Source organism: Vidua chalybeata, chromosome 12 (genome assembly GCF_026979565.1).
Source record: "Vidua chalybeata isolate OUT-0048 chromosome 12, bVidCha1 merged haplotype, whole genome shotgun sequence".
In the NCBI taxonomy this organism is placed as follows: domain Eukaryota; kingdom Metazoa; phylum Chordata; class Aves; order Passeriformes; family Viduidae; genus Vidua; species Vidua chalybeata.
In genome coordinates, this window is record NC_071541.1 from 15,307,650 (window position 1) to 15,332,111 (window position 24,462).

At 43.3% G+C, this 24,462-nt stretch overlaps 1 protein-coding gene across 1 annotated transcript in view; it reads left to right on the forward strand.

Annotated features, from left to right (window-relative positions):
• The window catches only part of STAB1 (stabilin 1), a 52,275-nt gene that overhangs the window by 572 nt on the left and 27,241 nt on the right, over nt 1–24,462 (forward strand). Inside the window, exons 2-23 of the mRNA XM_053953807.1 lie at nt 550–685; nt 5,838–5,974; nt 7,424–7,539; nt 8,635–8,720; nt 9,794–9,863; nt 10,658–10,753; nt 11,180–11,296; nt 12,034–12,230; nt 12,419–12,552; nt 14,237–14,364; nt 14,576–14,667; nt 15,605–15,727; nt 17,183–17,329; nt 17,915–17,977; nt 18,566–18,679; nt 19,070–19,123; nt 19,938–20,018; nt 20,305–20,463; nt 21,351–21,413; nt 22,739–22,840; nt 23,799–23,885; nt 24,216–24,327. Of these exons, the coding sequence (XP_053809782.1) occupies nt 605–685; nt 5,838–5,974; nt 7,424–7,539; nt 8,635–8,720; nt 9,794–9,863; nt 10,658–10,753; nt 11,180–11,296; nt 12,034–12,230; nt 12,419–12,552; nt 14,237–14,364; nt 14,576–14,667; nt 15,605–15,727; nt 17,183–17,329; nt 17,915–17,977; nt 18,566–18,679; nt 19,070–19,123; nt 19,938–20,018; nt 20,305–20,463; nt 21,351–21,413; nt 22,739–22,840; nt 23,799–23,885; nt 24,216–24,327 (2,359 nt within the window). The 5' untranslated portion in view covers nt 550–604. The remainder of the gene's footprint in view (nt 1–549; nt 686–5,837; nt 5,975–7,423; nt 7,540–8,634; nt 8,721–9,793; nt 9,864–10,657; nt 10,754–11,179; nt 11,297–12,033; nt 12,231–12,418; nt 12,553–14,236; nt 14,365–14,575; nt 14,668–15,604; nt 15,728–17,182; nt 17,330–17,914; nt 17,978–18,565; nt 18,680–19,069; nt 19,124–19,937; nt 20,019–20,304; nt 20,464–21,350; nt 21,414–22,738; nt 22,841–23,798; nt 23,886–24,215; nt 24,328–24,462) is intronic.

The following is a 24,462-nucleotide window of genomic DNA, read 5'->3' on the forward strand; positions in this document are numbered from 1 at the left end:
ATTGATTGATTGATTGATTGATTGATGCAATGTGCTCCATTCCTGCTCTGAAGCACAGCCTGTCACTTGCATTGTTTTGTTCTTGCAATACTTTGGGATAGGCAGTGCTCATCTCTACCTTCATTTTGAGGTGTTATGGACATATTCACACCAGTGGCAAAAGGAAATTAACTTACTCTTCATGAATTTATAGTATTTAAGTTTGTCCATTGGATTTGCCTTCTGTTAAGCATACAGTTAACCTCTTTTCATTCCAATTAGCTGAAAACTAAGGATTTCCTTCCTTCTGTTTTGAACTGATATGTAAAAGGAAATCCGTAGATGTTCCTGTTTTGAGTAAACCTTTTACTAAGGAGCTCTGCCTGTGCATTTAAAAAAAGAATGGAAAGAAAAAGGCTATGTTGATTCAGAACTAACGCTAGAAGTAGCAGATCCATTTCTGAAGGCTTTGCAGCCAAAAAGCACAGTGCAAAAATGCTCTCTCCCTGTTTACTTTTAACCTCTGGTTTGTCTTGGATCTGATTCTTAGTAGGCGGTGTTATCTTACAGAAATTGCAGCCTCTCTCGCCACCCCTTTTGTGTAAAGGGTCCTGCCTGTAAAAGCATGAAAATGCATCCTCCTGGATTGCTGTTTCTCTTCTTAGCAGCATGCTTCACTCCCACAGCTGACTGCCAGAGTCAGAAGGTAAGTCTGCGGGTCTTTGTTTAAATGTTCATTGAACAGTTCTTCATATTTGGATGGTAGCATGTTAGGAAATAGTCCTCTCCACAACTCATTTTTTTCATTTACATTTAGTTAGGTGCAGAATAAAATCAGTAAAAACTGTAGGGCTGTAAGGTATCTTCTGTAGTCCAAACTGAGGAACTAAATAATAAGGTTGAAGGGAGCTGTTTGAGTTTTAAATCAGATTAAATTCATGTCTATGTTTGGCATTGAACTTGAAAGAAGCACCATCAGAGGGAAACATTCAGCATCTGTGTCTTCTGCTAGTTTCAGTATGTAGGACAGGAACTTTGTATCCATCAGGACAGATCTATAAGTTTCCCAGGACAAATTTACTTTAAAAATTTTTTTACAGTCTCATCAATTTGTCCCTTTGCAACAGTTTGTTTCAAGTATATTTCCCAAAAGCTCCTCAGTAAGGATTGTTGAATACTTTCCATTTTATTTCAATCTTCTTTTGGTTCCTTCATCTCTGTTCTTGTGTTTAGCAGCAGTACCTAGGAGAATGTGTGATACCTTTGTAGATCTGTTCTCTATACTCCATGGTGAGGCAGCCCAGTTCCTGTGGGCTGGAATTCACACTAATTCACATTATACTGTCTCCTGCCATCCCTTTCCTTGTGTCCTGCTGTTGGGGGAGTGAGCTGGCCTGCTAAGCCTGGAGTTGTGGGGGGCATTTGGAAATTCCCTGGGGAAGGGAAACACCCTGTATAGGGTTGTCTTGTCTTGAAGGACACAGTAAGGCCTTTGTGGGGAGTGGACAGACCTGTGAGTCTTAAGGACTTGATTTAGAAAAAGCCAGAGGACTGGAACCATGCTTCAGTGTCAGACCTTTGGGTAGAAGCTTCTGTATAGACTCTTTTGTGAAAGGGCTATAAATGAATGCTAGGAAGGGTTGTGGGATCATTACAGTGACTTGAGCACAAACATGAAGTTTTTCTAGGGGTGGATTTCATCTGTCTGGAGATGTGGGTTCCAGGCAGATGGGTTTCAGATTGTGTTCAGAGGCATGGGCTTGTGTCTTCAGCTGCTGTAAGTGAAAATGTAGGTCTCTGTACTCTGTTGATCTCTGTAATCACTGAGGAGTCTGGCTTGGCATGAAACAGTTACATTATAAGGTAGTGAGTACCCACTTACAGTGAAGTTAAATGTTTTGAATCACCTCTGGAGCAGTTGATTTAATCCAGGAATAACTCCCTTTTAGAGTTTTTCCCTCTTTATGGAGAAAGCGAAGAACCATTTGCAAGGTTATAATGGGAGATAAGGAAAAATAAGGATCTAAATGAAGCTTTCTCTGGCAGTTTAGAAAACCCATTGGATCTGATTGGAATAAAAGTGCTATGATTCCACAGGAGGCTTTCCTTGGTTCACAGAGGCCATTGAGAGAGAAGAGAGTGGACTACCTGTTTTTCAGTGATGTTACCTCAGGGCTCAGCTTTAATGGCTCAAACATGACAGTGACTTCGTTAGTCTGATTTGGGTTTTTATACTTCTTGCTATGGGCTGGGGAAGATGCAGCACATGTGAGAACCACGGAAGTTTTTCTGCTGAGAGGAGGCCAGTCCCAGGCTGTGCTGGAGGAGGAATGGAGGAAGGTGGGAAAAGAGGAGAGTGGTCTCAGCATCCCCGTGTTTCCAGTGCTCTGCAGCAGAGATGCTGGGAAACCCAAGGCAACAGTAAATCTCATGTTTTGTGATCTCTGTTCATCCTCATGCTACAGTGTCTTCCTTGAACAAGTGTGAAGAGTTTGTGTGTCCAGGAGCTGCTGCTCTGTTCAGCTTAAATGTTATTGAGAACTGCTTGGGGAGGTACATGACTATAATGACTCAAGCATGTGTCTACAGCTCTGTTTTATAAAGGACAAATGCACTGGAAACTTGGTGATTCATTAGATAATGGCTATTTCCAGAACTGGCTCCCAGGATTGTTGGAGCTGAACACTGACGTCCAAATATGTTTTTCTTTCTTCCTTGAGATTTTTGCCATGCAGAAGAATTTGTGTTATGGTTTGGGAGGAAAAGATAAAGAGTGAAAATGAGGGGAATGAAACTAGCCCTTACAAAATACTTCCCAGCTTATTCTCTTGAGGTGGAATACAAGAAATGAGCACTTGAAAAGTCAGGGACATCTGTTCAGAGAGGAGGGAAGGAAACATTGCAGCATCCAGAAGCTTTTATGTGTCTCAGCTGAATGCAGAGAGCAGTGGTTGCTCTTGCACAAGCATCTTTAAAAACTTTTCATTTTGGAGATATTTGAGAGCATCTGTCCTCCTTTCCTGTTCCTTTGTACACAAACTGTGACCCAGTCCAGGCTCACAACATCACCTGATCAGAACAGTGACTGTCACCAGGCAGCCCTGCTGCATCACAGGCACAGATATTCCCTCTTGCTTCTTCCTTTCCAGTTGCTTTGTGCTTAGAAACAGCAGTCAAAGATGAGCCCAAGGGAGCAGTGCATCATTGTTTTCCATGAGACTGTGTCCCAGGAGCCACTTCTGACTCCAACTTCTGTCTGTCTTTCATCCTTTCCAGAATTTGAGTATCCAAATTGTTGCATTTATGTCCCTTGATTCCCTCTTCTGCTTTCCTAAGAAGCAAAAGTCTCCAGAAAATGACTGCTTCATCAGTTCTGTCACTCAAATTAGAAGGGAAATATTTTTTTTAATACTTTTCCACTCAGCTGTTTTCTTCCTCTTTCTTCCTGCCTGTTGCTGCTGACACAAGCATTTTTCCTTATAAAAAGGGGAAGGTCTTACTGGAAAGCTGCCTAAAGCTTATCAAGTGTCCCAGTAGGATAGGGGGGATTCCACAGTAAGTGTCTTGTCTTAGAGGTCTGCAAGGAATTAAACATGCCAACAGGGAGGAATGGCAGACATCCATCCACCTCTCCCACTCTTCATTTCCATTGAGAAGTGGAGCCACATTGATGAAGGAAAGAGAAGGGAAATAGAATAATGTATGAATAATGGTGTCTTCCTCCACCACCATGACATTTAATGGCCCGACAGTGTCTGATGCCTGAAAATACAGATGAAATAGAAGGTTGGAGAATTTCAATTTAGTGGCTTGTGCTCTACTGCCTATTGGTCTTTTTGATACAGTTAGAGTGGCTCAGATACGTGGTAGAGGTTTGTGGCATAATTATAACTCACAGGAAGGAGTCCACATTTGTATTTCTTGCTCAGGCATCTTCCCATTCCATTTTCTGAGGCTGTGTCTCAGGGAAGGCTAACCGTGGGATTTAGTGGAACCAAAAGGCAGGAGCTGTCTGTTCTGTGAGACCCATGTGCCTGGCTTCAACTGGCTCCTTTCAAAAGCCCAGCTTTCATCTGGAGTCCCCATTTAAGATCCAGTCAGATGGCTGACCCCATCAATGGCACTGCTGATCTTTAGAGGCAGAGTACTCTAGAGTCAGCACCTTGTTTGTTCATCCATATTGTTTGTCTTCTCTGTTTTGCTCCATGAAAAACGGGAAATCTCCTGTCTGCTCTGTGTGAATGGAAGCATAAGGAACAGCAAAGCTGATCTCTGTTCTGCTGGATAATATCAGTAAAGCTGGTGCTCACAGGAGAGATGGAGTTGGATCTCAGATTGGTTTTGAGCTCTTCATACTGCAAGGGAGTTCTTGACATAAGAGGTTCCTAGGGACTCTGCTGCCAGGGGAACTGGAGATTGCTGTATGGTAGGAAAGCCTCAGAAGCACAACTAGAAGTTAATATCCATGGGAAGGGCAACCACAGAAATAATTCCCTTCATTGGGCAGCATTCTGGCATGTATGGCTGCAGAAGGTGGATCCATAAACATGAGAAAAAGCTCAATGATTCCAGTCAGAGGGAAGGAGTCGGGAAATATTCCAGGAACATGTCTCTGTGGACTTGAGACTTGAGGGTTATCTCTCAGGAGGTTTTCCTGACAGGATCTGCTGCCTATCATCTGGGAGGGCCTTCCTGAGCTCTTGATAACTGATGGGAAGCCACAGGCTTCCTCCCTTGCCTTGAGGCAAATGTATGTATTTGGGCTTAAGTTCAGAGGAAGCAAAGCTGAGATTGCTGATGGGAATCCAAAACAAGGAGTTCTGGGGACAGGAGGGCTGCTGCATTAGCAGCATTGTTCAGGATTTGCTTTAAAATTCCAGATCAAGGCCTCCTCCCAAAATTTGATCTAATGTTTTTATTTTTAGAAAATACAGAACCTGTAGAGGCACAGTTGAGATGAGCTCTGGGCTTTTTCCAGTCAGTGACCTTCTGGGGCATACACAGCTCATGCCTGCTAGCTTTTCTCTGTCATCAGCAGTGACAAATACTGTCTTGTTTCAAAATTACCAATGAGGTTTCCATGCAGTTGCTTGCTTCCAGAAGTTTAGAAATTCAAGGAAATGCTTTTGGAGCAAAATCACAAGGTTTGATGACAGACTGGCATGTGATGATGATCATTCACTCTTGAGGCTGTACTTTGCCATCTGTGTTTCACTTGGAAAAGCAAGGTTGTGCAGGGGTGCAGGAAAGCCCTGTGAGGAAAACCAAACCCCTAAAGTCATTCTGGTTGGGTGGAAGGACATACACACATGAGAAATATTTCTGTGAGCAGCTCCTGGCTCTGGGAAATAGACTGAACTAACACAGTCAGCTCTGCAGACCCATGGAACAGCAATGAACTGGATTTTATCAGTGGCATGGAAAAGATAAATGCTGTGTTGCCTTTTAATTCAGTGTCTTCTGGCAAGGGTTATTAACTTAGGGCTTGTCCTCACATACCACTACCACATATTTGTAAAAGATCAGCTGAAATTAGCAGTGCAGAGTTGTGGTTATTTTAAAAATGGTTAGACATTTTGCTGTGGGTCATAGGGGAAGGATAGGATAGCTGTGATCTGCCCTGTTGCTTCTAGCTGATCCAGTGGATCAGTGATCCAGTGGATCCAAGCATGCAGCACCATGGCAGGGGGCTTTAGTCCATGGGAGAGTGGGGCACCTCCCAGCAGCTGCACTGGCCACTGCCCTCCCCAGTGATATCTAACAAATGGTGCAACTTGATAGAGATATCACAAGATTTGCAAGTGCCTAGGATAACAATTTAATCTGGGACTATTTCTGTTCTGTTTTTTCTTTTTAAGTTAAAATCCATGCGATGCAATGTCAAGACGATGTTCACCTTGAATACAGCATGTACTTCTTGTGCTGCAGTGCCTAAAATGTTGTGTCCAAGAGGCTGGTTAAAGACCACCCAAAGATCAGGGGTGAGGGACTGCAGGTAAGGCCTGTTTCCTAACTGTGTTATGCTTTTGGTGCAGCCCTTCTATGCAGGGAGTAGTGTGCTCTTCAGGAGAACACACATGTGGGCTTGAGCTGTAAAGGTCCACGGAGTTCTGTTTTCAGATGAGTTTATGGCCCCTATTATTGTTGCTTTTGTCTCCTTGCAAATCCCACAGAGTTTTTGCTGGGCAGGTTCTATATACACAGAACAAATTAAATTACAATAACCTCTTAACTTGCCCTAAATAACCTGAGTTTGTTAATCCTGCCGTAGCAATTTAACAGAGGTCTGTCTAGCATAAAAACCTGTTTCAGACCCAAAATTCCTTAGTGGCTTATTAGGAAAAAAATATAATGATAGTTCCCCTTGTATACCCTCCCAGCTTCCAGCAATAATCCTCTGAACTTTTAACCTTCCTAGTTCACTTTATGACAATTGCTTGTTCATGTGTTCCTTGCTCATACTCTGTTGAGCTTGGCAGGTAGGAAAAAGATGAAGGAAAACTGAATTTACTAGGAGGCTTTTGTAAAATGAAACACTATAGATTATTGTTTGTGTATGTATTCAGCAGTGAATGTTAACTGTTAATATATAGCCCCATTGTCTGCTCTTTCTCCAATTCCCTCAAAGTACTTTAAAAATAGTGATGGCAGTTTTGCAGTTTATAGCAGTTTTTGCACACACAGGAGTCAGATGGAAGGCAAAGCAGCAATGCTATTGAGACAATTTCCAAGTTCCTTTTGGGAAGGATGTGGTGCCAAAAATAAAATGAAGTGTAAGAATAATGTGAGTCTATGCAGCTTTTCTGAGTGTTATCTACTCTTGTGGTGGCTGTTGGACAGACCCAAGAATAGTTTTGTACTGTGTACGTGCCGAACAAGAGGCACTGCCACCAAGGACTCACCCTGTGTGTAGAGGGGAGGGATGATGGGTTGAAAAGAAGATGCTTCCTTGAGGGATTTAAGGCATTTGTCCAAGATTTAATAGGGAATCTGCGAATAATATGCTATTAAATCCAAATTTATAGCATCTTGATCTGGAGTCTTTAGTAAAAGACAGAAAGGAATGATTCCTAAAAGGAGATTTTGTTTTTTCAAACTTATTTTAGATGTGAAGTTGAATGCTGAGTCACCCTGGAAATCCTACCTTTTTTTCTGTGCTGTTTAAGCCTTCAGCACCCAAGGTTTCCATCCTGATGCAAGATCATGTCTCATGCCCAGTCTCTGACAGGTTTCTTCTAACTAGTCTTTGAGGCTCAAATCAATGGGCCTCTTTAGAGAAGACATAACTGGAGTGAAACCTCTTGTCTCTGTGCGTGGAACAGGGGATGAGGGCCCTTCCTTCCCTTCAGAGCTCAGGGCACTGCAGTGTGATTGCCTAGAAACCCTCCAGCAGGCCTGTGCTGGGTTTGTGGTACAATCATAATCTTGGATTATTCTTTTTAAGATACTCTGTCAAGTTAGGAGAAAATACCCTTTCCCTGCCAGGGTGCCATCACATGTGTAAGAAGGAAATTGAGGAGAAAAAGTGCTGTCCAGGATTCTGGGGTACAGAGTGCTATGGTAAGTTTTGGGGTTTTTTACAACAACCTCCAGCTGTTGAACCAGGTCAAACCTGTTTTAATAGGAGACATTAAATATATATTGTGGTGAATAATTTTCATTATTCCTTGAACACTCACAAGGTCTCTATTATCTGTCTGGGAGCATATCTGTCTGTTCAGCACATAATCTCTTTGCTCCAGATGAGTTGAATCCCCAGGATTTAACACATAACATAACCTCCTGTGGTGGAACTTCCTTTTGTCTCTTCTATAAAAATAAACTTTTGGAAAGGGATGTTTTTGTTCCTCTTTACAAAAGTTTCCAAAGGAAGAGGAAGATCTTTCTGATATCCCTCTTGTCTGCACTGCGTGTGCCACGTGTGCTGCTCTATAGTCTGGAGTTAGCCAGCTGCTCAGCCACAGAAAATACTAAGCAATTCCAACCCAAGGTGAAAATAACCAGCCCAGAACTCCCACTCAGATTTATGCCAAGTAATGAGAATTTGTTTTGTCTTGTCTCAAAAATCCAAAAGCAAGGCCTACTAAGCTGAACATTTCTCACACGTTAGGCTGACGGAATATGGAAAGATCCCCTCCAGTTATACAGAAAATGGGAGACTGTTTGAGTGCTTGAGCCTGTTCTCGTACTAGCTTTGAATAAGCAACTAGCTTCATCAGAGAAATCACAGATTTCAGAATTATCAGAAATAGTCCTCAGAATTTGGAGGTACCCCACTCTAAAGATGTGGGGACCCTGTTTTTCTGGGCACGCTTCCAGCTCCCCATGAAGTCAAGGAGAGATGAAAATGCTCAGTGTCTTTGCAAAGCAGGCTCCTGTCTGTTCCTAGTTCCAGAATTGCCCTCACCTCTCAGTGCTGCTGGCAGCAGTGGCCCAACCTCAAAAAATGCCTTTCAGTGCCTTTGCTGAAATTCAGTTATGGCTTGTTGGGACTTTTCCTTAGACCTTTCACCTCTGGGCCAGTGTTAGGCACGCTGGATAATTTGCTGGTGAATTGGCCTTTGTTTTGTACAGCTGGAACAGCTGGGGCAGGAGGAGATGGAAAGGTGCTGGTTGTTCAATTTAATTTCATCTCTCCTTTCTCTTACCTGCTAGAGTGTCCAGGTGGCTCTGAAAATCCCTGCAACGGCCATGGGACATGTTTGGATGGTATACAGCAAAATGGGACCTGCATCTGCAAGGTGAGTGCATGATTTACTCTGAGGGTGATGTGCTTTGTCAGAGGGAGTTGTTTGTGTGGTGTCTGTGCAGGTGCTCTGGGTGGAGGCTGCCCTTCTGCCTGGAAGGCCATTTGCAGCTCCTTTCATCCCAGCATCAGTGTCTGTGGTTTTCCTGCAGCATTGCTGTTGTCAGCAATAGCACTAAAACACTGCTGGTGATGGTGCAGAGTTGGGTGAAATAAGGAAAGAATTGCATTAATTTAACCCCTGATCAGTTAAAATAATCGTGTCTGTCTGTGGCTGCAAGAAGCCCTGAGACACTTTGCTATTAATGAGCTATACCCAGGTAGGCAGAGGCTCCCTCTCTCAGGAAAAACAGGAGAAATGAGAAAGAGAATTTAGGACAGATATTTTTTTTCTTTTTTCTTTACTACTCCAGACTTAGTACAGCCAAACTATAGAGAATTGAATTGAATTGAATTGAATTGAATTGAATTGAATTGAATTGAATTGAATTGAATTGAATTGAATTGAATTGAGTGGTGCTTCTAAAATGCATAGGGTAATGAATCAGTGTTAGACTTGAAATTTTCCCTCATGAACTGTTATATTTTTACAGCATCCTTAATTAACAGCTCAAATTCTACCTCTTTTCTCATCTTTGAGGATAGTTGATTTTGGATTTAACTCAAAGACACCTTATATCAACTAAAATGTATGCTGAAGGTCCCTGAGCCCTGTAAAATCAATGTAAAAAATCCCACTGGTATTAATGAATTCCAGATTCCTTTTTCAGAGAGCTATCAGGAGCCAGCTGGAATGTTCCTTCTGTCTCTAATTAGGACATTGTTTCCTCAGTGCCCAGCAGAGTTTCCTGGCATTTGCATGCTCTCTGTGTGTCAGCTTACACTGGGATCCCCTTTGCCACAGGGGCTGGTTAGTGCTGGAGCAATGAACAGATCAGTTTTCTTCACTGTGTTGCTTCAGATGTCACAGAAAATCAGAAATGGGGAGAGACTTTAAACTATAATGATGTGTGAAACAACAGAGTGATATAGAAAAATAATATTTGGCACATTTTGGGGCCCTTCTAGGAGCAATACAGTGGGTATGGCTGCCAGAACTGCCGGGATGAAAATCATTTTGGCCCAGACTGTCAGTCAGGTAAGAAGAAGTCATTCAAGTGAAATTTCCACAAAAATAACTGAAAACAAGGAAGGAGGAGGAAGAGGTTGAGTGAAGAAGGTGCTGGAGAGGGGGAAAGTGGCAGAGAGATGGCAGTGTTCAATAGCAGTTGTCTGGGCATTTTGTCTTTGTGGCCTTTGGCACTGTCCCATTAAATAAATTATTCTGAGCTTCTCACTCCAGCAGTCCATTTTTCCTATTGTAAATCTCTCTCCCCTCCCACCCCCTCTTACCCAGGCTATCCCACTTTCCTCTCTCTTTCTAGCCAGGCCATTACCTACACCCCTGAAACAACTCACACTCACTTCCCAACTGTTTTTCAGACTTCTATAACAGCTCCACTTGTCTCCCAGCTTCTTCCTTGCTGCCCTATGTAAAAAAAAATGATTACACACTGTGCTGCCTCTCATGTATGGCATTTTTGGGAAGTGAATTATAGGCAGTGCAGCCTCACTCTTACAGGAGCCCTTTTTGTCTAGCTCCTGCTTCCACACAGGTGAGATAGGTGTGATCTTGGTGGTTGTGCTCATGTGTTAAAACACACACCTGAAAAACTGGTCTAGGTCTTGCATTCAGGGCTACTCTTACCTTGTCTTCTTGAGCCCAGGACAAGCAATTTACCCTCTCAAAGCTCTGACTGGCATCCTATTTTAAAAGGAGCTAGTGGATTATTGGTGGGAAATCAGGATGCCAAGTGCCAGGGCAGCTGGCCAGTGTGTTCCTGGAGCCCTGTGCATTGCCTGGCTGAAGCTTTGTCTGGACTTCCCTTGCAGAGTGTGACTGTGTGCACGGGGAATGCAACAGCGGCGTCGCTGGGAATGGGAGCTGCACATGCTATGGAGGCTACACAGGCCCCAGGTGTGACCAAGGTAAACACACTGGTAGCTGCAGAGAGGTTGGGAGAGCAGTCCTATGATATGGGCTTGGAGGGAGGCACTGAATAGGTTGGGAATGTAGAGGAAAGATGATTTGAGCATTGGAGATCGAGATAGAGGGAAGAGCTGGGGTCTACCCCCCACTTTGTGATAGGGGTTAAGATGTACCACCTCTATATGCCTCTCTTCTTTCTCTGGACACCAGCTAGATCTCTTCTCTCAGCCTTGGGGGACCTGACTACCTAGGCTGCCAGGAACTTAGAGCTGCCTGCACTGCTCATATCCTCTGGCTTCTGAGCCAGTTTGGGGTCCTCGGAAACCACATTTGCCTTTATTTCCAGAAATCCTGTAAGGTGAATTATATCTTCTACCAGTGCCCTACATGCTCAAAGGGAAACTCTCTTTGCTGTGTGACTGCAGAGCTCCCCCTTTGCAAAGGTGTGACGTGCGAGGCCAACAGCGAGTGTGTGGTGAGGGATGGGACAGCCCTGTGTGACTGCAAGCTGGGCTACAGAAAACAGGGCAGCACTTGCCAAGGTGAGAAACTTCTCTGTGACCCTAAATGGTCCTGTTTGGAAGAAATCCTATCACACTGGTATCTACAGAGGAGTTGGATTACTGTGAACGCAATGCCTACTTCACTGCAGAGGTTTAAAACCCTTTTTTTTCAGGAATGCCCATAAGATAAAGGACTAAGCTTTTGGCTGTCCTTTCATTTGGTCATAAAAGCAAGAAGTGAATTAAAGTTGCAAGTTCCATCCAGCACTCACTTATAATTATGCACTAAATAATGACAGCAGGATATTGGTGAGTCTGAACCACTTAAATAATGTGTGGAGTCCAAGGAGTTCTTCACTGATTTAAAATTTAAGTTTTTGAATTGGTTTCCTTAAAAGAATACTGATAAGATGCATGTGATGAGCTAACTATGGATAGATGTTTTCAGTGGCTCTTTACAGGTTTTGCTGACCAAACTGCAGTTTCATGTATCCTCAGATATGATGCAAATTCAGAATCAATCCAAGCATCTTCTGTCACTCACACTTCTGTTACTGAAATAACATGGAAAATGTGTCATCCAAATTCCTCAGAATAAAGCCCCCAAATGTCTGCTGTCTGGAATGATTTCATTTCCCTGTGAAATTTTAGAAGTTTAACAGTACAAATTCCTTATGCTCCATTCTTTCCATTCCTTAGAGTGTGCTGTGCTGCATTAAGTGCTGTTTTGAAAGCAGAAGTTTGGTTCTGCTCACCTCTAATCTCTTTAATTGCAGCTGAGGATCCTTGTAGTCCTTCTCCATGCTCCCCCTTTGCTGTATGTAAAGTTCTTGGATCACGTACATATGAATGTACCTGCAAAGAAGGATTTCAAGGAGATGGAAAGATTTGCCAGCCCATCAACCCTTGTGTTGACAGCAATGGAGGCTGCCCAGAAAACTCTACAATTTGTGTTTACAGACGTCCAGGAGAGGTAAGGCAGTAACAGCCAAAACTGGCCAGGGGAGAAGATCTGCACATGAACTGATGAATGTGTTCATCCAATCTGCTCTCCTCACCTCAGATTATGCAAAGGGAAACCAGACAGCTCTTTTGTAGGATAACACACACAGTAAAAGATGGTGAATGCAGCTCTATGATCACTGTGTTTCCTTCCTCTAGGCAACTTGTGTTTGCAAGTCTGGGATGAGTAGGAGAACTCCTTCATCCGAGTGTTCAGCGTATCCCAGCGACTGCCGGCAGTACCTTTGCGACGTGACTGCCACGTGTGAAATTAACTCTCAGGGGACTCCTAGGTAAGCCAGTTTGAAAACTGCAAATGAAGAAGCTTATTCTGCAGCTAGAATGGAAACTTGGTTTGGATGAGCTGAATTTTGAAGAAGCAGAAGGTGATCTCAGAGTACGGGCCAGAGTTGCCCTTTGAGAAGAACCTGTATGTAACAAACCAATTGAAAGTAGTTTTACATCAGTCATTGTAAATTACTGCATGTGGATCACAAAATGCTTTAAATCTGGGGTGGCAGAGTCTTCTTTGATGTGAGCTGGAGGTGTAGCTCCCCAGGCTAGTGGTGGTAGAAGTTAATAATCAATCATTAAAAGGGGCATGTGTGGCTTGTTTGCTCACATTTGCACATATTTGTTTCTGAGGAATAAGACTTTGTCTCTTCTCCCAGTCAAGTCTGTAAGCAATAAATAAATTTGAGTTGCAGAGTGACAGAGAAGGGCTAAGTTGAGTGAAGAAACACCAGACCTCACGTAGTCCTTTGGAGCAAAACACCTACAAGTTTGTACCCCTTAGACGAGAAATATGGCTGGATAGAGGACAATTTTTGCATAATGGCTTCTCCAACACCAGAGAAAGATTCCCTGAGAATTTTATGTGTTTTCAAGAAAAGGTAGAGCTTCTCTGAGACACTGAAGAGGGAAAGAGCAATCCCATCTCCTTGATCCTTCTCCAATGCTGTTAAAACTATTAGCATCCACTGGCTCATTGTATGCTCTAGGCCAAGACTGAAACACAGTGGCTTCCTTTTCTGAAGATCTGCTAGCACAGTGCAGGACACAGTGTTCAATGCAGCCCCTGCCTTACAGATCTGTTCCCCAGCAGCTGGCACTGAGCCCTCTGAGGCTGGAGTGGAATCAAATTCCTCCCCTGTGTCACATGTCTTTGCATGGCTGAAACAGAAAGAGCAGAGCTGATACTTGGACAAAGCCCAAACGGGAAAAAACATCTTTGGTAGTCTCTGAGTGATGACTACAAACCCGTGTGAACCAGGACAGAGATTTTCACATGTAGATAAGCTTTTCTGGAAAAGTCATTAACCTGTCTGGGCCCCTCTGTGAGTTCCAGATTAACTGTAGCTACCTGGTGTGCTTGGGCTGGCTTCTCACTGCAGCCAAGAGGTCACATAGGAGCTGTTTGATAGATTGTCACTTATCCTGTGGGTTTTATGCAGCACCTCAGATTTTCAGATGCTGAAATTACTACAACTGACTAAATATCTAATTAGAAAGTTGTCAATAATTATATTGTGGCAATCTGTACTCTGAACTTTAGAGCAGACAATCCTTATGTTGTTTGTATCTGAGAAAGATACATCTCCATTCTCTTTGGGTAGATACAAATTGGTTTTCCTGGCAGAAATGTGCATCTTTTTTCCTGTCACTCAGTTCAGGCAGAAGTTACTCAGCCCTCACCTGCATCCCTGGAAGAGCTCAAGGCCAGGTTGGGTGGGGCCCTGAGCAACCTGGTCTAGTGGAAGGTCCACTTCCTGGTCTAGTGGAAGGTGGAGGTTTGGAGGTTTGAACTAAGTGATCTTCAAGGTTCCTTCCAACCCAAACCATTCTATGATTCTAAGATCTTAGAGCTGGGATTGATCTTTCAAGTGTAGATACTGGCATGTTGTTCTACTTGGCAATTGTTGAATGTGTTGCAAACTGGTTTACAATGGTTTGTTATGTTTCATCCTTGCCTCATAGCTGTGTGTGTAAAGAAGGGGAGATTGGAGATGGGAGAAGCTGCTATAAAGATCTCTTGGGTGAGATAAATCAGCATAATTTGCGAGGAAGGTTTATAAGGAAGCTAAACGTCGCCAAGAAAATGTTTGGTAAATGCTTTTTAATTTTGCTTGGGGGATGGAGCAAGCTGGGGACAGGGTAGCAGTGCCAAACTCCCTCTGCTTCCTTGTAAGCGAATACTTGTTGCTTGCACCAGGCTGATACTGTGTAGATTGAACTGTGCTGTTAACAAGAGGAATATTTATTGCTGTGATTAAACCACCACTGCCTAACTACTTCACACTGCCCCTCTTTCTACAGCTTCTGGGTGCTCAACATTGCTGACTAAATATGGGCCCTTCACAGTCTTTGTACCATCCCTTCTTCCCATTCTTGATAGAATGGAATTCAACGTAAGTTTTCTTGGTTTCAGCAAATTTTTGTCTTAAGGTTCTTTCCTGCTTCAGTTCTGCAGCCTGTAAAAGCTGGTTGACAAGAGAGGAACTTTGGTGTGCACTGTTTACAGAAACATCTCTTGGGAATACGTTTCATTGTCTGGTTAAGTTGTAGCCTTATAGAGGATGTTACATTTCTCACATTATTTAAAAAAACTCTATTTCTTTCTTCAGTACTGACAGAGTTTGTTTGTTTTAAATGTTATAAGTGTAAAACTTTCTGGCCATTCTTCTTTCAAAGCTCAATCCTCTTATGTATGACTATAAAACTTTACGTGGCTTTTTACTACCCGAGGGTGTGATTTTCAAAAAGGGTCAAGTATTACATCAAAGTATTGGAATTTCAAACTATGGTCAAAAATACTAACTTCTGGATCCATAGAAAATTTATCAGGAGAGACCCCCAAGTTACCTAGTTGACCTGTTCCCCCAAGGATCAGTTTCACCTAAATCAGTATTGATAGAAGATTGTTCTAAAAAACAGCAATAATGATAAGCCCAGAGAAGAAAGGAAGAAACTAAATGTAATTTCAGTGGATTAGACTCCCTGCATGGTCCAGCATAGGCAAAGATTGCACTTGGGGAGCTTCAGCAAATTTTACGATCTGGAGCATGCAAGAATAATTTTTAGTTTGTCCAAGTCCAATAGGTTTCTGTGCAGGGGATTCTTCTAAAGTCACTTGCAGGTTAACCAGTCTCCCTCTTGGATGTGTACACAAACAGAAGAGTTTTCCAGAGTGCTACTCCAGTGAATCAAAACAAAGAGGAAAGTTCAGTCTTGTCTGCTAAGAATTTCTCTCTGTGTGTTAGTTGGGAGAAAGGTGCTGTTGTGGTAAATGAAGTTTTTGAAAGAACATGCCATTTTTCTTTTTTATATGGGCTTTCCTCCCCAAAGGACACAGCTGCTGAGCAGTTGTGCAGAATGCACATTGTTCCTGGTCTGCACTTGATAGAAGACATGATAAAAGCCAAGACTATGTGGACCTTGTCAGGACATCAGCTGACATTCACTAGCCTGGTAAGGAATCTCTTGAAGGCCTGGGGCACTGTTTTCACATAGGAGAGGCTGGAGCTTGACCGTGGTTTCATTGATGGGCTTTCTTCACCAGAAAACCTTTTTCTGTGATCAAAACAAGATGCTCCTTTGTGTAGTCTAAAGCAAAGTGATTTAAGACCAGACACCCCAAGCAACCACATCTCCTGTCTCACAGACAATCAAGAATCTGACGTGTGAATGGTCTTTCCAAATGCTCTCTACATGCACAGTGTTGTGGAGAAGAGACCTTTTCCCGATACTGTCAGCAACTATAATATCCATGTGGCTGACATGGAAGAGGCAACAAAGTCTCCCTTCAGACTGAATGTTTCCTTGGAGTTTGTGTGCTTGGACACAGCCACATACTGAATATTTCCTCTTCTGGTTTCTCTTTTCCTCTCTATTATATTTTCCTCAGTCCTCCTAGCAATGAAGTTTTCATTGTTGTGTTCTGACGTGGAAGGCTCTTTTTTTCCTTTTCCATTTGACTCACATTTTCCAGTATCCACTGCTCTCTCTCTCTCCATCCTGGACCTTTCCTGCATGCAAGCCCACAGGTGGCCAAGGGGGAGAGCCCTGTATTTCCTCTCTGAGGATCCAGCCTTGGCCTTGAGGTCTAGGTCGTAATACATCAAAAGGACAAAGCATTATTAGGAGCAGGGGAATCCGAACTGAGTGTGTCAATGCTCCTTTTAAAATTCTTTCCTGTTTGTTTACTTAGGAGCTTTTTGACCTGGGAAGTCTGCACTCCCCTTCCTTTGTTTCAGACTGAGTCCTTGGTGATGTGAACTGAAGTTTAGGGCAGGGAGGAGCAATTCAAAATGCACATGGTCAAATGAAGAGCACAGGAAAGCTGTGCTTCCCTGAACTTGAATCACAGCTGCAGCACCAAGGCTTGGATGCTTACTTTTTAGGTTAAGCTTGGCACACCCTCACACACTAGGCTGCAGGGCATGGATCCATATAAAGTGGAAGGACCAGACACTGCCTTGTAATTCAGTGAGCCTGACTGCTCTGGTTTGTTATGAAGACTCCTTGTAGGCACAATGAGTCAATAAAAGCTGCAGTCAAAGCTGCAGTTCCAGGATTGCCTCCAAATCAGCTATGTGATGGTCAGGGCATCCTTTTGTGATACAGAGCTGTGACCAAGCATTGCTCACACTCAGTTCTGGAGCAGGGTGTCCCAGATGAGGTCTTTTTGTTTTCTGTATTTTAAGACTTTAAAGTACACTCAGGATCAAAATATCACCCAAACTCAAGTAGGGTGGGGTGCTTGTCTTACACCCAGGCCATCCCTTACATTTACTTTTTCAATAGTGACTCTGGCTGTGCCTTCCCCTTGCTGACCCATAAGGACAGATTTACAGTTGTATCATGGTAACACAGATGTACCACAAGGAAATAATTAATTAATGAATTATTATTATTATTATCCAGACATACATCAAATCTTTCCGGTATCAAGACCTGCCAGGGGAGCTGTACAACATCTTGCAATCAAATCTCCCAGCAGCCAATGGCATCATACATATTGTCAACAGCCTCAGGAAAAAAACCAGCACTGACAACCTCAGAAACCCACAGGTACAGAAGCAGTCATATTTCTTCTCTTTTAGGGGGTAGCATAATGAACACTTTTTAAAAAGCTATTTTCATCATTAATCTTCCAAATCAGTGAGGCTTGTTTTAAAGGGAAAAGGCTATTTATTTTGTTTTCAGCTCTGATTAGGCCTGTTAGGTATTATTAAAATACCTTTAAAAGTAGCTAATAGTAGTGCATAAGCCAGATAAAAATCTCACAATGATGCTTTTACAGTGCTTGGATGAGAAGAGGACTCTACTTTCATGAATAAAATCATAGCAAATGAGCTCTTCTTCTGCTGTATCTTACAGAATATCTATCTTGCAGGAGTAGTATTGAAAAGCATTTCTCACATAAAAATCAAACTAAGATTTTCTTTAATTGGTCTGTAGTGCATTTTGAAATTATAATCAAAAAGTTGTCTGTGTGTTAAATGAGAACAAATAATCACTAGACTGTGCTCATCTCTTTGAGGATGATGGTCTCCTGTAGATCTTTACACACAAACCACAAGCTTGGCATTCCAGTATGTGCTCAGACCTGGCTTCAGTCCCAGCCATGTTTTTCCTCTTTGTATCTTCTTGCAGAAAACCATTGGTGAGATCCTTGCCTCAATGGAGATTTTCAGTAGATTTGAAACTATACTGGAGGTAAGCAATTTTGTGTCTGCCCAGGAAGCTGTGGTATTGCTGCTGTACAAAGCCTGCTGCTGATCTGGGGGGAATTTTGAACAGCATTTAAATGCATCTCAGTGGTTTGGCTTTCTTTCTGGATGTTTTATTCTATGCCATTTTTGGTTTTTATTTTCTTATTTTACCTAAGCAAATGTAATGGAAAAGATTGGAGTTTTCAAGTCTATAGGGGATCTGGCACAAGCAGCAAGGGTACATGCCTCTTTCCCATCTTCCCTTGTTCCTGCAGAGTTGTTCTCCAAAGCATGTTTAGTTCTTGACTGCAGTTGAGTCTCTGTGTGTCTAAATCATGCAGGGAACATCAGCCCGGGACTCTCTTGTTCATATTTGCTGCATTCCCACCAGTGGCTTCTTGTCCCAGCTATGGTTTTGGGGCACTTCTGTTATATCACACACTTGTCCCTGGTGTACAGTTGCCTCTTGCACATTTTGGTTTACAACAGCTCTGCCTTTAGTGAGCTGTTTAATATTTCCTCTCACTTCCTGCTGGACCCCCCTCATTAACCCATGTTAGATTCATGATGAAGTCTTCTGGTTTTTTTGCAGAACTGTGGCCTGCCTGCAATACTGGATGGACCAGGCCCCTTCACTGTGTTTGTTCCCAGCAATGATGGTGTGGATAGGCTGAGAGATGGAAGGCTCATTTATCTTTTCACAGAGGTGGGAACTCATAGTACTGTAAGACATCCTGAGCTGGCTGAGTTACACTGGGCTGTGCTGGAATGACTTTGTGCAATGGATCTGGCCATTGCCAAAAGTTGTTCTTCCTGGGGGTGGCTAAACCATGTCCTTGTTTCTGTAAGGCTGAGAGAAGTGGATGCTGATGGAACTTGCAGTGAGAAATACGGTCAGCCAGATTGCTTAAATCTGGTGTTTGACTTTCATTCCTCACCCCAGCTTTGGGCAGGGGAAAATGAAGGAACTTATTCACCAAATGAATTCACTGTTATAGGCATTGGCATTGTCAGTCTCTGATTAGAAGAAAATGTAGTTGCCTCCTCTTACTCCTGAGCATTGAAGGGGTATCTAATTCTCATGTTCTTTCCTTAGGGCATAAATAAGCTTCAGGAACTGGTGAAACATCACATCTACACTTCAGCAGCGGTAAGGCAGGCAGTTCTAACCCCAGACCTCCCTCAGACCAACACCTTAGCAGCTCTTTTGTCTGGCATAGAGGTCACAGTGTTGATGACTTCAGTTGCTGCTTCTTGGACTTCCCCTGGAGGAGCAGAAATGTAACTCAAGATCTGATGGGGCAAAATGTTTGCCCAGAAAGGAGTTGCCAAAAGGGACAGCTGTGCTTTCTTTCCATCATGGAACTCTGAGTTTTCTGGAGTGTTGGTGCTCCTTAGTTGGATGGCCTTTAGAATGAAAATATTGTCCAGCAGAGTTTGCTGCGGGACACAAAAATAACAATTATCCTGGTTCTCAGAATTCTCTACTCAAATCATTACATTTCTGAGTACAGAAGCTGCAGTTTACATATTTTTCTGCTTTTAAGCTTATTTTTTTCAATCAAAATATGTTCTCTATTATGCTTCTGGCTGAACTCTTATTGCTTATTGAATATGTCCTAGAAAAAACTATTATTAGTCTGACCCTACTTGCAACTGTATTAGTAAGAGACACTGTTAGTGACACTTGATTTCAGCTGTGCTGGACAGTTACCTAAACAAGGAATGAAAACCAAGGCAGCTGCCACCAGCACTGCTGTGTTTGTGGTTCTGCGAACAGTTCACACAAAGTCCTGGATTACCCTCTGACCCATTGCTTGTTTTTAAGGTATTTCATGAAATGTAAATGTTAAGTCCCCTTGAGAACTTTTTCAAGTGGCAGGAATCGTGGAAGGATTCTGTAAGCTACACTGAAATGACCCTGCTTTTTCACGGTACCACCACTCCCTTGTGTTTTATTTCAGATGACTGTAGAGCAACTGATAATGATGCCACACATCGTTACAATGGCTAACCAGATACTTACCATCAACATTAGTGCAGATGTAAGTGTGAATCAAAACCCTTTGGGGCACACCCTTCTGTGCCAGGAGAAAGTCTGCATGTGGTTCTGAACAATGTGGTTTCAGCCAATCTCTGCTTCCTCCTCTGCTTAAAAAGCTAGGCTTAAATAAGAGCATTGAATTAGTTTGCTTCTTATCCAATCTGTGACTCCACTAAGAGGCTTGACCATTTGTGTGGTTGCCCTTGATGCTGTGAACCATCTGTTTCCCACATTGGCTTTATGGAGTTGATCCTGTCTAATGGGCTAAAATTGTGTTTCTGCATCAGGGAAGAATTCTGATGGATGAATCAGGGATCCCCTTAAAAATGCGAAACATTGTGGCTTCAAATGGTATTATTCATACTTTGGATGGCATCTTCATCCCTCCTTCAATTGTTCCCATTTTGCCTCACAGATGCAATGAAGAGCAACATAAGATTGTGATGGTAAGTCAGCTTCTCCCATTCTCATGCTCAAGCACAGCTGGTGCTTGCTGTGCACCCCACACTCACCTGGAGGGCCAAAAGCAGGCTGTGTAAACTGCATTTGGGAAAGGTGGTCTGTCTGAGAGTTCCCCTGCTGCGAACTTTGGCAGCACTGTCAACATTTCTTCTGCTTGCACTTGGCACTGCTTTCCTGCTAATCAGCAAATATTCCTTGTAGGTTATTGTTCTTTCCGTGCACCCATCCTACCTTTGATTCTAAAGTACATTTGCCTTTTCATTTATATGATCTTCTTCCCCTAGCGGTGCTAACTCGGCTGACAGTGCTTTGTTCCCACCTCTGTCAGAAGTGGTCTCCTGTAGCCTGGACAGGAAGCAGGCATTCAGTAGCAGGACCTATAAATGCTGTGCAGTATTCTCACATGAACTGTTTCATACACCTTATTTGAGATTCTTGCTCCCCAGTTGATCACTGGTAGGTTACTGAGGAAAGAAGATGAGGCTCTGAATAGCAAGAGGTTTGGAGAAACACAGTGAGTCCCAAGGGGCCAGAGTGTCCACATAACTTGCTGATTCAGTGAGTTTTAGTGCTTGGATGCCCAAAGTGCTTTCCAGCCTAGCAGCATGTCTAGTGGCAGAGAAACTCAGAGAGTGCAGACACCCCAGCTTCAGGGAGGTGCAAACATCTCCTTGAGACACATGAGAGATTTCATTTAAGTGATAAATGTGGCTCATTTCAGAGCGTGGAGACTAATAGCAGTTAAATATTTCAGATACATGTTGTGAGGTTTTGGATATATGTACTGGGAACAGTAGCTCTGTAGCATTCTTGGCATGGGGAAGGCGTTCCTTTGAGAAGATTATATTTTTGCCTCTTCTTTTCTTAACAGGGCTCTTGTGTGGAATGTGAGGCCTTCAACAACAGCATTTGCCCACCTGGCAGCAAGGAAATGGTAAATATTTGTAGTTATTTCTGTAATTTCTTTGCATAATGACAAACAGGCACACTGACAGTTTCTAACTCAAGCCACTTTCAAATAAATAGGGAGCAGAAAAGGCAGCCAGTAGAGAGGCTTGTTAGAGGGTATGTATCCAAGCCTTGTGGTCCCAGGCTGTTGCCCACTAACTGCTCTGTGCAGTCTCTTATTCTGGAGTCTGCTTGCTGAATCAATGTGGAGCACAGTGAGAAATTCTGGTCTAAATGAAATTGTAGACATGCAGCTTTTAGCACTTCTGTTCTGCCTCAGGCAGAGCTTTCCTGCCCACATGCAGGGTTTGCCAGCTCCTCCAGGGTCTCAGAAGCAAACCTGATTCCACAAATACCACCCAGTTCTGCCTCTGCCTATATCACAGCCAGAGAATCACAACAATCTTTCTGCTTTGCAGAGGGTGAGAAACGGTTTGTTACTGGCCTGTGCTCCCTGTTGATTCAGAGATGAGCAGAGCTAGCTGAAGGTGGAGGAAGGACAAGTGCTGCTGTTTGAGTAATCCCATGCTGAGGTTAGCAGAACACCAAGTTCCAGGAAATTGCAATGTGAAGGCCAGACCCAAGATGTTGTTTGTGAAAGCCAGAGAGGTGCTCACTACCCTTAAACTCTTGGGTGTCCTCTGAGAGGTCTGACTTTCAGAAAAACTTGCTAATGCTCTCTCAGCATGGATGTCTGAAGTAGAGATCTGCAAAATCACCAGTTGCTCATTTTCCTGCCTGACTGAGGCTGGCAAAATCAGAATCACCTGGGGCCCAGTTCTACCTGTGTCCAGCTCTTAGACAGGTCACTGAGCATTCTTCCAATGTTATTTGCAACCCTTTCTCTTATGTCTTCTTCTCTTCATCTCACCTTTGTCTTTTTCCTTCCCTCTCTCACTCTCTAATTCTCTCCTTATACTCCTTCTATTTCTTACTCTCCATCCCTCCTCCCCTCTCCCCTCTCCCATCTCTTTCCTCTCCTCTTTCTTGCCCTCTATTTCTCCTCCCTGCCACCCTTATCTCCTCCTTGTCTCCTCTCCCTCCCTTCCTTCCCCTGTGCTTGCTCTCTCCCTTATCACAGATACTATTATTAGAACTAAAGGGCAGCACCTTGGCTCAGGCTTGGGGACTCTTGGGAGCAGGAGGAGGCCACTGTGTGCCTTGGTCCATCCTGGGCCTGCCACAACTGTGTGCTGTTCACCTTGGCTCCTCGGTGAACTTCCCCAGCTCAGAGATAGGCACAGTTGCTCTCTGCAGCAAAAAGAGCCAAGGGGAAGGTTACAGTGCTAATGGCTTGTTTTGTTTGTGCAGGAACCAACGCTCTCCCCAAAGGAATGTGTTTACATCCATGATCCACAAGGCCTGAACGTCCTGAAGAAGGGGTGTGCCAGGTACTGCAATCAAACCATCACGGTGAGTGTGATGGAGGGACACATTCCCTCTGGGAGAGCTCAGCTCTGCCCTTCCTCATTCACCAGGAATTATGCTCTTCCTCATTCACCAGGAACAGCTCTGACTCTGAGTCCAGGGGGCTGCATGGGAGCAAAAGGAAAGCTGTCCCCATCACATAAACAAGCTACCTGCTTTTCCTTTGTCCAGGAAAACACAGGGTACCAATCTACTGCAGATGTTAGAAGGCAGCTCAGTCAAACCTGAGTGCAATAAATAAATAAAATAAGACATTCCTGTTGTGACCTGCCAAGCTGTAGGAAGCCACGATTGTGCAGTGTTAACTGGAGTGTCCCAGCTTTAGCATTTCTCCCAAAGGAAGCTGGGCACAGGGAGAGTGCTGTGAGCTGTGAAGTGATTGCATCCTGTTTATGAACCACTGTCAGGTGGTTTGGGAAAGTCTCTCTAGTGAATTTATGGACCTCATGTTTGTCTGCAGCTCCTGAGCTTTCACAGTGCCAACTGTATGTAATGATTTGTGGGCGTTTCATTAAATACTGCTGATTGTTTGTATTATCATTGTTCTTCCTTTGGTCAGTCATGACAAGGCCTGCAATCCAGGACTGCTACATCCCTCCACAGGAATGCAGTTCTGGGCAAGGATAAAGTAAAAGTGACTGGACCAGCACTATTAAAGAATTAAAAGTTCATAAAAAACATGCATCCTGTGTGTCAAAGTCACAGAGCAAGCAGAAAATAATGGTTTGTTCTAAGAAGAATTGGCTGTGAGCAAGAAGAGGGTCATTGTTGAAAAATAATTTAGGTTCAGGAGCTCCTAAGAAACACAGATGCTAAATACAACATTCTGTTTCCCTCCATGGCAGAGACAAGAACCAGAATTTGAGAATTATGAGCACAGGAGTACTCCAGGAATTTCTCATTCAGTCATGTCATTCCTTACCAATTTTGCTTTTTTTTTCAGAAACCTGGATGCTGCAAAGGGTTCTTTGGTCCAGACTGCATGCCATGCCCAGGGGGATTTTCCAGTCCATGCTATGGCCGGGGAAATGTAAGTGTGGAGGAACCTTCTGTATTGCAATGAGCAGGTGCACCAGTGTGGTTGGAGAATGTAGTTTGAGATAAGTACAATTCAGAGTCTGTGCTCCAGGGATAAACCCACAGAGGTGGTAGAGAAGATCCAGGGAGAATGGCACATATTTAGTGAGAATTTGGTCATGGCTGTTGGGCACAGCTCTGGCTGTGTGGGATCTTGTATTACTACCACCACTCTTCAAAGTCCTGTTTGTTACTGTGAATATCAAGGGATCTTTGATGGATATCATGCCTTGGCATTTCTCTGAGTTTCAATCACTTTGGTTTTTTTTTCTTTTCCTTCCAGTGCAGCGATGGCATTCAAGGGAATGGCAACTGTCACTGCTTTGAAGGTTTCAAAGGCACAGCCTGCCACATCTGTGCAAACCCAAACAAGCATGGCGAGAACTGTGATGAAGGTTAGTAACTCTGATGGAGAGACTAAAGGAAAATTTAGAACAAAGATAATGGTGCAAATTCATGTATATTGGATTCCATTCTGGCAAGACCAGCATCATGAAAGAAGTGACAAAAATGTCATCATGTGTATCCTT